At 49.9% G+C, this 16,740-nt stretch overlaps 1 protein-coding gene across 1 annotated transcript in view; it reads left to right on the forward strand.

Moving 5' to 3' along the window:
- The first annotated feature begins 1,134 nt into the window (after positions 1 to 1,134).
- Positions 1,135 to 16,740, forward strand: part of COTL1 (coactosin like F-actin binding protein 1) — a 44,470-nt gene continuing 28,864 nt past the window's right edge. The window contains 2 exon segments of the mRNA XM_005892458.2: positions 1,135 to 1,421; positions 1,690 to 1,772. Coding sequence (XP_005892520.2) covers positions 1,345 to 1,421; positions 1,690 to 1,772 — 160 coding nt within the window. The 5' untranslated portion in view covers positions 1,135 to 1,344.

Genomic DNA, 16,740 nt, shown 5'->3' on the forward strand with positions numbered 1-16,740 from the left:
TATTACTATTCCATTGGAGGAAAGTAATCAGAGAGTTTCTGAGGCTTGTCCAAAGGCCTACAGTTAAAAAGAGGCAACACTGGATGCGATTCAAGAGCCGGGTCTTGGGGGGTCCAGCCTTTTTACTTGCCTGAACCCTGTAACTGGTCTTTGTGGAATGATTGCAGGAGGGAATGAATGACTGAGTCAGTGAGGGAAGGAAGAAGACAGAATGAGTCAGCTCCTGCCCTCAGTGGAACCCAAAGGGGGAGATAAGATGTGAATGCAAATAACCAGAGCGTAAAGTAAACAGTGACCCCACCAGTGTTTTGGAAGCAGTCCACTTTCTATCCCCTCCTATCTAACAATCTTACTTCTTTCCAATTTCTCCCTACCTAGAAACCACGGAGCCCAACACTGGGCCAGGGCAGTTTGATGCAGTAAGTCACCCATGTGGAGCTTCCCTGTGGAGCTCTGCAGCCCAGGAGCCCTGGTGGGGAGGAGGGAGGTAGAGGAAGGGATAGGGAGGAGGGGGGGGGTGCAAAGTGAGAGAGGGAGGAGGCGAGAGGACAAGAGCTTGAAGACAAGGAATAGGGAGGAGGTAAACGGAGTTGTTGTTTGGGGGGATAAGGAGGACTAGGGGAGGCTGGGGTAGGAGATGAGGGAAGGGAGGGGAGGTGGGAATAGGGAGGAAGGAGGGAGAAGGGGTTAGGGAAGTGGGAAGAGCAAGGGGAGGAGGTGAGGCGAGGAGCGGGCAGTGAATGAGGAGGGAGACTCAAGGAGGGAGGAGGGAGAGGGAGTAGAGAGAGGGAAAGGAGAAACAGGGCTTGGGGAGGAGGAAATGGGGGAGGAGTTAGGGGAGTGGGAGAACAAGAAAGGGTTGGGGGAGGGAGAAAAGAAGAGGAGGAGGGAGGAGAAGAGCGGGGAGGGAGAAGAAGAGGGGAGGAGGGAGAAGAAGAGGGGAGGAGGGAGAAAAAGCCCCTCTCTCCAGCCCCCTTCTCAGGGTTGCGCAACCCACTCGGGCTGGGATTGGTCGCTGGCGGGTAAAGACGCCACGCCCCGACACGCGCTGCGACCAATAGCGATAGGGGGTGGGGCGTAATGCGTCCTCGGAGGCCAATGGGCGAAGGGGGGCGGGGCTGCGTGGCCTGGGTCTAGCTCGCTTTCCTAGCGCACTCGGAGCCACCGCCGCTCTCGGAGCTCGGAGCTCTCCTTCTCTCGCTGCTGGCGCCAGCCGCCCGCCCGCCCGCTTGCCCGCCCGCCTTCCGCGCGTCCCCGCCCCGCTCCGCTCCGATCCCTGCAGCCCGCCCCAAGCGCGCTCATCTGTCGCTGCGAGCACAGTATCCCCACTGCGGCCCCGCGGCGATGGCCACCAAGATCGACAAAGAGGCTTGCCGAACGGCGTACAACCTGGTGCGCGACGACAGCTCGGCCGTCATCTGGTGAGGAACTTTGCATTGCTCTTCGAGCCCCGCTGCCTGAGCTCACAAGGGGCCTGGTGCGCTGAGCCGTCTTCCAGACGGGACGGATTAAGGGTCATCCCCGTGCGGTCTCCCCGCAGTCTTAACCCGGGACAGCGTGGAAAGCCAGCGCTGGCTTTTCGCTAGCCAGAGCATCTTTTAGATTGTTCTGTGGAAGCTCGGCACCGTTCAGGCACCAACGCTGATGTGTATGTGTATGTGTGTGTTTTTCTCTTCTCCCAATCCAAAGGGTGACTTTTAAATATGACGGCTCCACCATCGTCCCCGGCGAGCAGGGAGCGGAATATCAGGACTTCATCCAACAGTGCACAGGTAGGGAGACGCGCCTTCTGGGGGGACTCCCGGTCTTTTGGAACAAGGTCAATGCTAGGGAGGAGTCTGAGGCCACTCTGGGCGCCCCCAGCGCTGGAGGAACCAGATTGGAGCGTTCGAAAGCCTCCACAAGCCTTCTCTCCTCTGGGCATCCAGAACAACCAGAGGTGACCGGCAGCCTCCTCCCTCTCACAGTAACCTTTTCAGGCGGGACAGCTCCTTTGCCCCCATGGTCACTAGCTTTCCACCGTTAACTCATGGAGTTCCAAACTCCAGGGTCCAGCCCTCCCGGGTTTCCCCTTTCATTAGTCAGAGAGCCAAAATAAAAACAATCCTGGTGCTTATTGAAGGAGAAAGCAATGGTTAGCGACAGCCCTCTCCTTTCTCCTGCAATCATTGTCCATGTGCTGGTGATGTGTTTTTGTTCATAGAATATAGAGCAGAATATGAAAGCGTACATACCATATGATCCCATTTATGTGAAATTTTAGAAAAGGCAAAGCTAATCTGTAGCGTGAAAAGTCAGAAAAGTGGTCGGGCTAGCCACTGACTGGGGGGAGGCATATGGAAGGTGGGGTGGGGTCTCAAGGGGTTGGGAATATTCTGTATTTTGATTTGGGAGGCAGTTACACAGGTGTGTACATATAAGAAATCTTTCAAGCAAAATCTTTAGGATTTGTAAACTTTGTGCCTTTCCCTGGGTTGTCTTGAACCAGTAAGTGGAAAAAACACATGCATGTACAACCACAACCTCCAATCCTTGCCCCCCAACACACACCACTGAAGCAAAAGGCCCAGCATCACTGGTAACAAGGCCCTTTAAAGCTAAGGTTGGAGGATGGGCTCTTTTTCTGGGCTCTGGGCTCTAGCTTGGAAATAGATATTTTCAGACAAAGGCAGTACTGCCTGAAAGTTAGGGTGGGGACCTAGAGTCAGCAAGGTAGGTTTGAATCCCCTTGTGGCCACTTTCTAGCTGTGTGGTTTGGGGCAAGTTACTTAATCTCTTGGGGCCTTGGTTTCCTCCCCTGTAATCTTAGAGGGCTGTCGAAAAGATAGGTGAGTCAGTGCCTGTACAGATGACATGGTCATTTGTGAAATAAATAAAAAATACAACACTATGCTCAAGATCATGCAACAGCCCCTTTCCTTTATTCAAATGACTATTTTGAATTTATTCTAATTCAAAGAATATCTATAAAGTGTCTGCTGTGGGCTGGGTGGTACTGAGATTTACCATCCCCCCCACACACAAAAAATCTCCCAACTAAAACATCTCCCAGAGCTACCTCTAGACCTTCACTCACTGCTTTTGGACAGGATTGTTTAAAATGTTGTTGTTTAGTTAAGTCGTGTCCAACTCTTTTGTGACCCCATGGACTGTAGCCTGCCTGTAGGCTCCTCTGTCTGTGCAATTTCCCAGGCAAGAATACTAGAGTGGGTTGTCATTTCCTTCTCCAGGGGATCTTCCCGACCCAGGGATGGAACCCAAGTCTCCTGCATTGGCAGGCGGATTCTGTACCACTGAGCCATCTGAGGAACCCTTTGTTTAAAAGCAGATGTGTAAAATACTATCACAACTCACATCTATTGAGGTGCATGGGGCCAGGATTGAAAGCCAGGCCCCTGACTCAGGAACCCTGTCTCTCAGCCACCTCTGTCCTTTCACCACCATGATGCCTGCTTTCACAAGTGGAGTAAGTGCAGCCTCCTGGGGTTTGGTGTATAACTGGGAGGCTCAGCAGTATTTTTTGCCTTGCCGGCTCTGAGCTTTTCTCACAAGCCAGCTTCCTTCCTCTCTGGACAGTAAAGTAGCAGTTTCCTCCTGCTAGCCATCCATCATTCCCACCCCCTGCCATCAGACTGGGGTCTTCTCCTCCCACCCACCCCCCAGCTTCTGAAGCTATTGTTCTGTCCATTGAGTAGGAGAAGGTGACCCCGGGAATAAAGAGCATCCTGTGAGTGGATTCTGAATTGGGGAGGCTGTGGTCAGAGAACACTTCCTCCCTCCCTGGGGCTTCCTTCCCCCAATAATAGGGATGGCAGTGGGGAGGGCCTGGTGGGAGAGCTAAAAATGCTTTCCCTGCTGCTTGTTGAGCTTATGAATGGGCCGTAGGATCTGAAGGCTCCGTCTGCTCTGGCTGGAAGTCCGCCTTCCTTCCCCAGCCGTCTGTTGGACAAATGCACAGGCGAGCTGTGGTTGCCGTGCCTGCTCTTGTTTGTCTTAGGAAAGCCTGTTCTATCATGCCACCGTGTCCTCCTAACTCAGTGACCAAGGGTTCGGAACGCTGACTAGTAGCTTTCTACACGCAAGTCACTGCACTGGGCACACCTTGTCTCCGTTTCTGAGCTTGCTTCCCTTCCGTACGTAGGTGGGGAAACGGAGTCCCAGAGAGGTTAAGTGACTTGCCTGCAAGTCACAGCAAGGTCGTGGCAGGCCCGGGGCCTTGAACCCGGGCAGAGTGGCTTTGAGGCCTGTGCTCTTGACCTCTTCTCACTAAGAAAGTGGTTTCATTCCTGAGTCGTGGAGCATCTTTGCTGTACAGCAGATTCTGGTCGGGGCTGGTGGGATTGTTGGCAGTTACAGAAGACATGTTCGCCCACTCCTGTGATGCAGGGAGGCCTCTCCGTGGCCCTCATCTCTGGCCAGGTGTCCTGACAAGCCGGAGGGTCTAGTGCTCCTGGTCTGGCATAGCCTTCCTATTTCCAAAGCTCTCACAAGGTCATAGGGGACCTGGGAGCCTAAAAACAGTGCCTGGTCGCTCCTCCGTCTGCCCTGGGGGAACGAGGGGCTTGGAGGGCCCCCCACCCCCACTGTGGGCTTTCTCTCCTCCTTGATATCCTCGCCCTGCCCCCCATCCTTGCTCTGAAATGCCCTCTTTCGCCCCTCCTTTGCCCTCTGGCTACTATCTTTCTTCCGTCCTCTGCACCCCGCCCCCCCCACCGCCCCCCCCCACCGCCCCCCCCCACCGGTTCTTCTTCGGAATGGAATCTCCCATTAAGCCTCTCCCTGTCACCCCTCCTCCGCCCCCCAGGCTGGCCTGTCCTTGTCCCCAGGCACTGGTTCCTGAAGGTCATGAACTGGAAGGTCGCTGGGCCGCCCTTGTCCTCCTGTTTCTTGCTGACAGGATCTGGAGCCCTCTGGGCCCCACACTGGCTCTTCTGGTGCCGGCCTCACCTGGCCCCTTCCTTCTGTACTGACCGCTCCATCACCGCTTCTGCTCTTACTTCTCACCCCAAACTTCAGTCCGTGTGGGATGGTTAGAGATCTGTCAGGTGCAGTGAAAGGAGCCCAGTGCAGTAAACTTCCTACTCCCTCACCCCCGAAGAAAAGAAATCAGTCTTAGCTTCTGTGGTTGGAAAGTCCAGGTAAAGTACTAGCTGCAGATAAGGCTGTCCGAACTCACCCCCCTCCCCCAGCCCTGTTTTCCTCCTTGATCGCCTATCTTGGGGGCAGGAGGGCAAGTTCTCCCTGAGCAGTGACGAGATAACCTCTAACCACCCAGCTTCCAGGCTTTGGGGAGGAGAGAGAGACCGACTGCCACGGATTTCCGATTTCCGCAGAAGTCTCCAGACTGAGAGACTCTGACTGGGTTCATGTGCGCATGTGAACTAATCCCTGCAATTCTGGCTGTCTATACCTGGATCAGTGCCCATGCCTGGAGTGGGGGAGGGGCACCCCCCACCAAACCAGGAGACAGTGGGGGAGGGGTAGCCCCACCAAACCAGCAGGTGGAGTTGAGGAGGGTGGGTTCCTAAGGGAAGAGTGAAGGCAAGGGCATGCTGCTTGCAGAAGAGGGGCAGACCCAAAGAGTCCATGTCCACCCTTTATTGCAACAGTCTCTCAGCCCATGGTCCTTCTTGTCTTAAATTCATTCTATCCCCCTCCACCCCCAAAAATGGAAGTGAAAGTGAAAGTGAAGTTGCTCAGTCGTGTCTGACTGTCTGCAACCCCATGGACTGTAGCCTACCAGGCTCCTCTGTCCATGGGATTTTCCAGGCAAGGGTACTGGAGTGGGTTGCCTTTTCCTTCTCCAGGGGATCTTCCCAACCCAGGGATTGAACCTGTGTATTTTGAATTGGCAGGTAGAGTCTTACCACTGAGCCACCAGGGAAGCCTGCAAAGTAACTTTTCCTAAATCATGGGTCTCCTCAAGTTCCTTCTCTGCTCCTTAACCATCTGTGGCTCCCATCTGCGCACTAAGTACAGGCTATCTACTTGGCCTTCCAGCCTGTCTGTCCGCAGCCACATCTCCTGTGCAGCAGCTCCCACAGCCCCCTTTGTGCATCTGCAGCCTGACCCTGTGTAACACTCTCAGCCTGCAGGCCAGTGATTCCCTCTGGGTGGAATTCCTCTCCCCTGTATCTGTCCGTCTGAGACTGAGCCAGCAAACCTACCTAGTGCAATCCCTTCTGTATTTCAACAGCCAGGACCTTTGGAATCAGAGAAATTCTAAATTCACGTCCCAACTCTGTCTCCTGCCATGTGACCTCAGGCATTTCTTTGTCTGTGCCACAGTTTTCTGGTCTGTAAAATGGGGGTTCTGATGGTGCCTGCCTCTGATGCTGACTGAGAAGGTTCACTGAAGTTATATGTCTAAATGGAGAGCCCAGACATAGTGATACAGTTGGCTGTTGTTACTGTTACTTTTTTTTTTTTTTAACTCTCCTAGTCATATTGGTTGTTGTTACTATTACTTTTTATATCATTATTTCTGTTCTCCTAAGGATTAGGAGCGTTTAGGATGACAGTGTGCTTTCTGATCTGAACTTTCTTGTGCATGCCCTAGCTCAGCACACAGTCAGCACTCAACTCTGAGTTCACTTAGAAGAGGTGCTCAACCCCAGACTGGCACACAGTAGGTGCCATGTGGACATGCTTGAGACCTTTGACCCAGGTCTGCATGCAGTAGGTGGTCAGTACAGGGTAAGAGGTGGTTAGCACAGTGGTTAAAGGTCTAGGCTGCTTTGGATGGTCTGGGTTCAAATGCTTGCTAATCATGTGAGCTGAATTATTCACCTGCTCATCCTTTTGCTATAATGTGATTATTAGGAGGATTAAGAAAGCAAGTTCATGGTGCCGAGGATGCAGTCCGTTCTCCATAAATGGTAGTCACTGTGATTGTCATCTCATTGGTGGAATTTAATTGATGTGGAAGTAAAGTATGTGATCAGAGAGATGGGGGGAGGGAAGAGATGATGGGGAATGGGTACTGAGCTGTCTGGAGGGTCTCTGGTTGCCCTGACAGAGCCATGGTGAGTGGGGAGGAGCCAGGGATAAGCTGGGAAAGGAGAAAGGAGTCATTTGCCAGACTGACTGGCAGTATGATCTCTCTGATCTCTGTAGGAAGGGCTTACAGATCATGTGTATGTGTTGGGTCAATGGCTCAGGGTGTCTGTGAAATGTTTTTTTTCTTCACCTTACAAGTAGTACAGGTCCGTTGCAGAATATTCAGAAAGCAAGATTAAGCAAAAGGAAGAGAATAAAAACCAGATATAATTCAAATATAGTTTAACACTCAGAAATTTGTTCATTCATTGATTCATTTCCTCCTTCCTTCCTTCCTTCGATTGACTACTCTGTAGGTTACTGTTCTAGGCACTGAGGGTAAATCTAGAAGCAGAGAAAGCCCCTGTTCTCATGGTGCTGATGTTTTATTGTCATCATCCAGCCCTTAAAGTGGCTCCTAATCTATCTCTTGTATAAATGTAACATTGTTTAACAGATCTTTTATTGATGAACTGACCCCAAAGTACTCTGTTGCAAGCATTTTTATTTTAGAAAGAATCTAGGCATCTGGGAATGAATCCAGTTTTCTGCTGGTTATGAGCATCAAAGGTAGAGCTAGGGTGTCTTGCTTTGACTTGTAGCCTTACTGTGCTGTGTGACCTTGAGCAAGTCTCCCAGATTCTCTGTTTCTTCATCTATAAGATTCAGTAAGTGATTGCACACAGGGTACAGGGTTGCTAAAATTGAGGATAAATTGACATGATACACATAAAGCTTATAGGCAATGCCTACTATACAATGGGTGCTCAATTAATGTAGTTATCAGTAACATAGAACCTTGCAACTGCTTCTCAGGGACTGAGTTTGGCAGTGGGATGGTTAAGGAGAACGGGGGTGTCTTTACTGTTAAAAGACAAAAACATTCATCCTAACGCTTGTTAAAGAACAGTAAGGCAGAGACTTCCCTGATGGTCCAGTGGTGAAGACGCCCACCTTCCAATGCAGAGGGCATGGTTTAGATCCCTTGTAGGGGAATTAAGACCCCACATGGTGCATAGTGCAGCCAAAAAAAAACAAAGACCAGTAAGGCAGACTTTATTCAGAGGACTGTTGTGATAGGTGTAGGGATCACTACAGGGAGAGAGATCAAACTCAACTCTGAATACCACAAGGAAAAGTGGGAATTTGGAGTCAAGGAGCCAGGTGGGTATCAATGGCTGGAAAGTTACCAGGAGGAAGGGTCTGGGGTGAAGGGAGAAGCTGGCTAAACTGACTTAACAGGATTCTTGCTGAAGGCATGCCAAGGATCAGACATCACCGGGGAAGGGTGAGAACAAGGAGCCTGATTATATATTGAGGGGTGATCAGATGTGGCGTACGGGGAATTCTGGCTTAGTTGACTTGGCGGGATCCTTGCCAAAATCAGTGAAGGCTAAGATGAACACACAAGTCCAGAAGTTGAGACCCAGATGAAAAAAAGCTCAGTTAGAAGAGCATGGTTAGAGTTCAGTCAAAGAGAGGCTCTTTGCTATTATTGCAAGAGGGACAGGTTGGGAAAGAAACAAATTCGCTCACTGGCCTCTGTGTGTGCGGCTGTGCAGCACACGTAGGTATAGCGGTCTCTATTTTGCTCTTCTGTACTGGATTTTTTTCCCCCAAGCTGCACATATGCATTTTTTCCCCCTCTAGCTTTACTCAAATTTAGAAATTTGAGTGAGAAAGGAAGGAGAGAAATTATCTAGTGAGTCAAAGGGAATATGAGGTCAGAAGGAAGCTGTAGATCTGTGACAGGGCTTTGGACCTTGTAAAGTGCTAAACAGTCTCTCTGTCATGCAATCAACAAACGGGGATTGATTGACACATCATTTCTGTTGCTCCAGAAACAATGCTGGGTGGTGATTCTTCAGTGCTACCTGAAGTGCTCTGGAAACATTATTTTCACAGTTTTCTGCAAAATTCAGTCTCCCGCTGCCTTCTTGGCTCATGCATGTGTTGTTGGGGGATCCTGAGCCGCGTTGTGTGGCTTCTTTGTATCATAAGATGTGTGGGCTTTGTAACAGCTCTTCATGTGATGTTTCCACTTGCTGTGGAGTTTGTGGCCATACCTCCGTGGAGAAGGTTGCTAGATGTCCCTTTTCCTGCTAAGTAGGGTGTCTCTGCTTCAGCGAAAGTGTTCAGTTAGTTGAAATGAATTGAGTTTTCCCTCCTTGAAAGTCTTTAGACATTAATGCAAACTTTTAGAAATTATTGCTGGTGAATCATGTAGATGTTACATCCATGTCCTCATCTCCCACCGTTTTTTCACCTCGGTACATCCTGGCATCCCGCCGCCCCACATCTGGAGCCTGGTACCCCGTGCCCAGGTCTTCGGTCGCCTCCTGGTGGCCACATGGAGTGGACGTTTCTTTGTATTTGTTCACTTTCTCTCCTTCTAGCCTTCGGCAGTGACCGCTAGTTACTAAAAACATGGTTTTCCCTTCCATCTGCTTCTGTAGTGCAAAGCTCACCTACTTCTCTTTTCCTGTTTCTCATCTCCTGCTCTCACTTCCGTCTGCTGGTTCTGCTTCCCTTTTGTGCCCCAGAAGCGTGGGTGTTTCCTGGGCTCCGCCCTTGACCCTGGCTTTTCCTTCTGTGGAGCATTTCTTGAGTTCCAGCCTTTTGCCCAGGACTGAATTGACCCCTTCAGAACCTGCTGAGCTTGCAGTCCAGGTAGGGGTGGGGAGGTGGGGAGGGCTTTTCTCTCCCCTTAACCTTTTGTCGCTTTTGCCCACAAGGTCCAAATGCTTAGAAATGACCCAGAATGCCCGTTAGGATGGGATGCTCAGCAGCTCACCCCTTTCATGCACATCCCAACGCATGATTCTGACCCCGTGGATGCCAACTGTCCTGCACTAGGTAGGCGCTTTGCATGTATTAGCTCATCTAATTCTTCTTACCTGTGAGGGGTATGTGTGTAATAAGAACAATGACGCCAGAGTAGGAGTCCTCTCCATTTTACTGATAAGAAATCTGATTGTTTCCTCAGAGAGTCCAAAGTCACTTGTTTGGTAGACTCACAGATGACAGAGAACAAACCAGTGGTTGCCAGTGGGGAGAGGGGAGGGAGGAGGGGCACGTGAGGGGTGCGTCCAACTCTTTGCAACCCCAAGGACTGTGGCCCACCAGGCTCCTCTGTACATGAGATTCTGCAAGTGAGAATACTGGAGTGGGTTGCTATTTACTCCTCCAGGGAATCTTCCCAACCAGGGATCGAATCCAGGTCTCCTACATTGCAGGCAGATTCCTTACCACTAGGGAAGACAGGGGTAGTGGGAGAAAAGGATTATTATGGGATTTTATGACATCATGTGGGAAACTTTTGAAGATTGTAAAGCACTACAGAACTTAAAGAATCTTTAATTCAATAATAAAAATAATTAAAAAATCACTTGCTTGAGATGGCACAGTAGGTAGAGAAATTGGACTTTGAATCCAGATCTGTGTCCGAGGCTGCACTGCCCTGCCCTCTCCCTTCCTTGGAGCTTGTGCACAGTTTTCCTTCTTTTGGCCTGTCCTCATCGGTCTTGCTTTCCTGGCAGACTTCTGTACATCCTTTAAGGCCCAGTGTAGATATCCCCTCCACTCAGATGGCCTCCTTGCCTTTGTGATGTTCATCCTGTTCTGCGGTGATTACGTGTGCATCTGTTTCTTCAATTCCATGGTGAGACTGTGGAAAGAAGGGCTTTTGTCTCTCTGGTGGTGGTACCCTGTGGAGCATCCTCCCCCTCACGGTTACCTGGTCCCGATCTCTTTTCCCCGGTGGTTGTGTCACTCTCTTGTGTGGACCCAAGTCATGGGTAGCAAGCCCTTAGCAACTCCCCAAGCTCTATCCCAAACAGGAGCTTCTGGTATCTGGTGTTTGACTCTGCTGCTAGATAGAATCTGAGCTCCTGAGGGCAGAAACCTGGTTGGCCTGGTTCTCTGCTGTGCTGTCAGCACCTGGAACAACAGCTGACCTCCCCAAGTGTGTGTTGAATAGATGAATGAACACGGTCCCCTGAGACGTTTGATAGCCGAGCTCACCCCTGGACAGTCCACGTGCCCTCTGCCAACGTAACCACCCAGTGGCCTGTATGGAGAGTCTTTAGGTGCTGAGGCTCTGAAACCCTTGTTCCCCTCTGGCCTCTGGCCCACATTCCTGCCCTGGAGCCCCTAGGTGTCTTCCTCTCCAACTGAATTTGATGCCTTGGCTTTTCGGCTTCTGCTCAGTGGCCTCAGCAGGGCCAAGTCCCCAGAGACTTGTGTGTAAGGCAGGGCTGTTAACCTTAGCATTTTGTGTTTTGTTTCATCAGTGCATTTGAAATTAACTTGCCTGACATCCTGTTTTAGTTCTGGACTTAATTTCCAATCATCTGTCTCATTTTTCCTCATGCACTTATTCTTTTTTTTAATCATCTGTGTATTTCTGTAACTGTCCTTGCCAATCATAAGTTATCATAATCCTTAAAGATAATGACGAACACTGGACTTTTATTGTGCCAGAAATTGTGCTGAGGTCATTGTATCAGTTTCCTGTGGCTGCTGTAACAAATGACCACAGACTCAGTGGTTTAAAACAACACAATTTCTCGTCTTAGAGTCTGGAGGGCAGAAGTCCAAAATCAACCTCACTGAACTAGCATAAAGGTGTGGGCAGGACTGTATTCCTTCCAGAGGCTTGAAAGGAGAATCTGTTTCTTTGCCTTTTTTGGCTTCTACAGGTTCTGCATCCCTTGGCTTGTGGCCCCTTCCTCCATCTTCAAGGCCAGCAGTATCTGGATGAGTCCTTCTTATGAAGCCGTCTCTTTGATTCTTCTGCTTTCCTCACTTCCATATTTGAGGACCCTTGTGATGACATTGGGCCCACTCTAGTCATCCGGGACAATCTTCCCATGCTGAGACCCTCAATTTAATCACACTTGTAAAGTGTGCCATGGACATGCCCTTTGCCATGTCCAGTCACAGAGTCACAGGTTCTGGAAATTAGGGTATGGACATCTTTGGGGGCTACTGTCTTGCCAGCCAGAGTCATTTAATCCTCACTTTATTTCATGACACCATGGCCCCATGTGGTACCAGGGTCCTATTGTCATTCCCATTTCACAGACAGGAAAACTGAGGCTCAGAGCCAGGAAAGCACCGACCCTGGGTTGCATGGAGGTGGAACTGTGTTCCTTACCCAGTGTCTGCCCTCCGGCCAACACTCCTGACGCCCTGCTGCTTCCCAACACGTGCAGCTGAAATTCTTTTGAAACAAGGAGGGAAGACCATGGGCGAGCTCTTTTCTTTTTTCCCCTTCTCCTTCCTCCCCCAGTTTTGTTGAGAAATAATTGGCATGCACCACTGTATGAGCTTAAGGGGTACAGCATGATGGTTTGGTTTCCATGTATCATGAAATGATGATCTTAATAGGCTTAGTTAACATTCATCCTCTGATATAGATACAATAAAAAGAATGGAAAAAATATTTTTTTTCTCCTTAATAAGAACTCTTAGGAGCTATTCTCTGAACAGTTTGCCACAAGCTCTTTTTCTGAAAGCCAAGGGGCAGACCGGAGGCCTGTGCCTCTGGCTGGAGGCACATTTCTAAGAATACACAGCTCAGAGGTAATTTTTCTGCCTTTGTTCAAGTGGAAAACCTGTGATGGTCTCTGGGGAGCAACACTCCTTAATTCAAACGCCTCCATTTTTCCTAGGAAAGATTTCTGACTCTGCTGCTTTTGACTGAAAGGATGGCCCTTGGAGGTCATCTGATCTGACCCGGAAGTAGTTTTCTTCCCTTTTTTGGGCTATAATTCTACCCTGACTCTAGAATGGAGTGTATTGTTCAGGATTTGAAAATAAAGGAAGCTGCTGGCCAGGGGCTGGCCAGGGGCCCCTCTGGGTCACATGCTGGGGCTTCTGGGGAGGAGGGAAAAGAGTCAGACTTTTGTGAGCCCCTGTGAGCCCCCTGCCTGATCAAGGAGGGCCTGTGTTCACTCTGTTGAGCTCTTGTAGCCCTGAACTGGAATGCCACTTGCACTGTTTTTTTTTATTTTATTTATTTATTTTTGGCTGCGCTGGGTCTTGGTCGCTGCAGCTGCATGCAGGCTTTCTCTAGTTGTGGCGAGGAGGGGCTGCTCTCTAGTTGTGGTGCGAAGGCTTTTCATTGTGATAGCTTCTCTTGTTGTGAAGCATGGGCTCTAGGTGCGTGGGCTTCAGTAGTTACAGCACGTGGGCTCAGTCGTTGTGGCACAGGGGCTTAGCTGCTCTGTGGTATGTGGGATCTTTCCGAGCCAGAGATTGAACCCATGTGCACTACATTGGCAGGTGAATTCTTATCTATTCTTATCTGGACAACCAGGGAAGCCAATTTAAAAAATATATATATATATTGAAATATAGTTGATTTACATCACTTGCTCTGTTCTTGATTTGGCAAAATCTAACTGCCATGTGTTCGATTTGGGGAAAGTAACTTTTCTTCTTTGGCACTTTGTTACACTCATTATCCAACAAATGTACATTGAGGACCTACTATGTGCCAGGGACTCTGGACACTAGGGAAGTTGAGCAATCCAGATCACAGAGCTTGCATTCACAGAAAATGCAGGGGCAGCTAATAGACAATCTAGCAAATGTGGTCTTTTCAGAATGAGATGAGTGCTAGGAAAATGAAATGAAGCAGTGGGCCAGAGACACATTGTGGGAAGGCTGCTGTTAGCCAGGGTGGTCAGGGGAGGCCTGAAGTGGAGGGGACACGAAGGCAAGACCTGAATGAAAAGGAACTGGGCGTGCGGGTACCTGGGTGAGGAGTGACCCCCGCAAAAGGGGAGGGCCTCAGACCATGCATCCTGTAATGGTCCAGCTTCCAGAGTATGTAAAGAACTCATACAACTCAACAAGACTGGTATTGGAAAATGGGCAAGGGATTCGAATGGACATTTCTCCAAAGGAGACATACACATGGCCAGTAAACACATGCAGAGATGCTCAGCATCAGTAGTCATTAGGGGAATGGAAATCAAACCACAATGAGATGTGACTTCACACACACTAGGGGGCTGTGATAACAGGAGTTGTAAGGTGTCGCGAGTCAGAACCTTCGTGCATTGCTGGGGGGAAGGAGAGCTGGTGCAGGCACCGTGGGAAACAGCTTGGCAGTTCCTGAAAGGCTAAGCCTAGCTCTTTCACGCCTTAGTATCTACCTGAGAGAGATGAAAACACACAAAAACTTGTGCGTGAATGTTCACAGCAGCATGATTCACAGTTGCCCCAAAGCGGAAACCACCCAATGTTCATCAGCTGGTGAAGGGATACACAAAATGTGGTCCATCCGTGAATGGAATATTAATCACCCATAAAAAGGAATGGAGTACTGATTCATGAGACAGCATGGGTGAACCTTGAAAACATTGCTGAGTGAAACATTATGCCGAGAAGTCAGACGCGAAAGGCCGCATGGCGTGGGATTCCATTTATTTCAAGTTTCCAGAGCTAGCAAGTCCGTGGAGATATAAAGCAGGTTTAGTGGTTGCCAGTAGTGAGGATGAGGGATAAAGTGTGACTCTTCATGGGCACCAGGTCTCCTTTTGGGGTGATGAAAATGTTCTAAAATAGACAATGGTGATGGTTGCGCAACCTCATGGATATACTAAAAACCAGTGAATTTTACACTTATAAGGGGTGAATTTTATGGTATGTAAACCTCTCAGTTTTTAAAACGTAAAGAAGAAAAGGGGTGGGAGGAAGGCAGAAATCCAGCAGTGTGATGGCCTCGCAGTGTGCAGGGAACGGGGTCAGAGGTGGGGCTCAGGGCCATGGCCACAACTCTGATTTTGCCTCAACGGCCTGCATTTTATTCCCACAACTTTTGTCCACGACCTTGTGGAATTTCGCCTTTGGCCTTACTGTGGTTCATTACCAGGTCGGCCTCTCTGGCTCTGCCATGTTCCTCTTCATGTCAGACTTGCCTTTGCCCAGGGCGGCTGTGCAGGTCCACGTGCTCCAGATGTGCTCAGCCCCGCCACGTGCTCGCGCATGAACTTGCTCTCGCGCGTGAACTTGCTCTCGCGCGCTCTCGTTTCCCGCCTCCCCTGTGCGTTCCGCCATTGTCGTCCACATCCTTATCGTCACCCTGTGCCATTTTTAGAGCCTCTGGCTCTGTGCCAGGTTCAGTTCTGAGCTTTCCTTTCCACAGTTCAGACGAGGATTGATGGCGAGACCCGGCACCAGCCCCCACGGCTGGGTTTTCATCTTCCAGTCCAGCGCCTGGCACCGAGCTGGTGTCCAGGGGAGTATTACGTTGCCAGCAACCTTTCCTCAGAAGTGGGTCCTTAAAACGGGAAAGTCTGTCTTGGATATTCATGTGGGTTAGTAGCTGTGTGAATCAATAAAAGAGTGGGATGAATCAGCTGTAAATGTGTGGGCGAACTCGAGGGCTGCAAGTGTCAACAGCCACAGGGGGGTGAAACCCACTTGTGTGTTTGTCCCCACCACGCAGGGGGCTCGGAGACAGGGACTGAGAAGCTACCCCTCCCACCCCCAGCTTAGAACATACAGGATCAGAGACAGAATGCCACGGGTCCCTGGTCACACAGCAGAGAGAGGCAGAGCCAGGGCTTGAACCCGGGCCTCCTGGCTGTCTGAGCTGCTGAGGGCTGGTGTCTGCTTTGCTCTTCTGGGGCACCGTGCTTGACGATGTGAGCAGGGAGGGGAGAGAAGAAGGCCCACGTGATGCAGGCATTGCTAATCCTAGCAACACTGGTGGTGGGCTGCCCTTCCCATGCACTTTTATTTACAGGGCACCTTTGTCCAGATCAGTCAATTGCTACCTGTCTGTTCTCATCTGATTATTTCTCCCAGTCTCTTCGTTAGAAGGCACACCTTTAAAATCCGGGGAGGGGATTGGTTTTATTCTTACAAGACAGAATCTCCCATTGAAGTGACCCAGCTGAGGACTGGGGACTGAAATGCTTCTAAGCTGCTAAGATAGATGGGCAGAGGCTCCTCATTTACTCAAGAAATGTTTATTGAGTGTGGGCAGTGTGTCAGGCACGGTTCTGGGGCCTGGAGATGTCCTCCTAGGGGACAAAATGCCTGTCCTTCTGGGGTAGGGATGAGCAGACTGCAGGAGCCCTAAGGGATGTCATTCTGAGCCATTCAACTCTTGTTTTACACCCAGTAATAATAAGCTAATTATATGCTCCTCTAGCCAGTGGCAAGTCACAAACAGAGAGGCCGGTAGAGAAAGGCGTTTTGAACTTGCCCACTGAAGCTGGTGCTCTTGTCTTTGGAGTTCTGTTAGAATTTAGCTCTTAAGTTGTTAACATAGCCCCCTTCTTCCTCTTTACCCAGTTAGCTAGATGAATTCTAGGTCTTCCTTCAAGACCCAGATCCAACATCGTGGCCTCTGTGAAGCGTGCCCTGATCACTGCCCCCAGGCAGAGTTAATTTCTTTACTTCTTTGATGTTCCCCTCTGCCCTGTGATGCCTTGTGGTCATGGTGCTAACTTCACTGTATTCACATGCTTAGTTTTTCTTTTTTTGCCCTGCTAGGATTGTGTATTCTTGGAGGGTTCGGACTGTATCTTATTCAGCAGTCTTTGAACCACAAGTGTTTGTCAAATGACTAACAGCAACGGAAGAAACAGAAAACCTATAGGAGAATGCAGAGATGTAGCCCAGGGCATGTAGTGCTCAGGCAGTCAGGCGCTGAATCCTTCAGTGTCTCCAGAGTGTCTC

This window comes from Bos mutus, chromosome 18, assembly GCF_027580195.1.
Source record: "Bos mutus isolate GX-2022 chromosome 18, NWIPB_WYAK_1.1, whole genome shotgun sequence".
NCBI lineage: Eukaryota > Metazoa > Chordata > Mammalia > Artiodactyla > Bovidae > Bos > Bos mutus.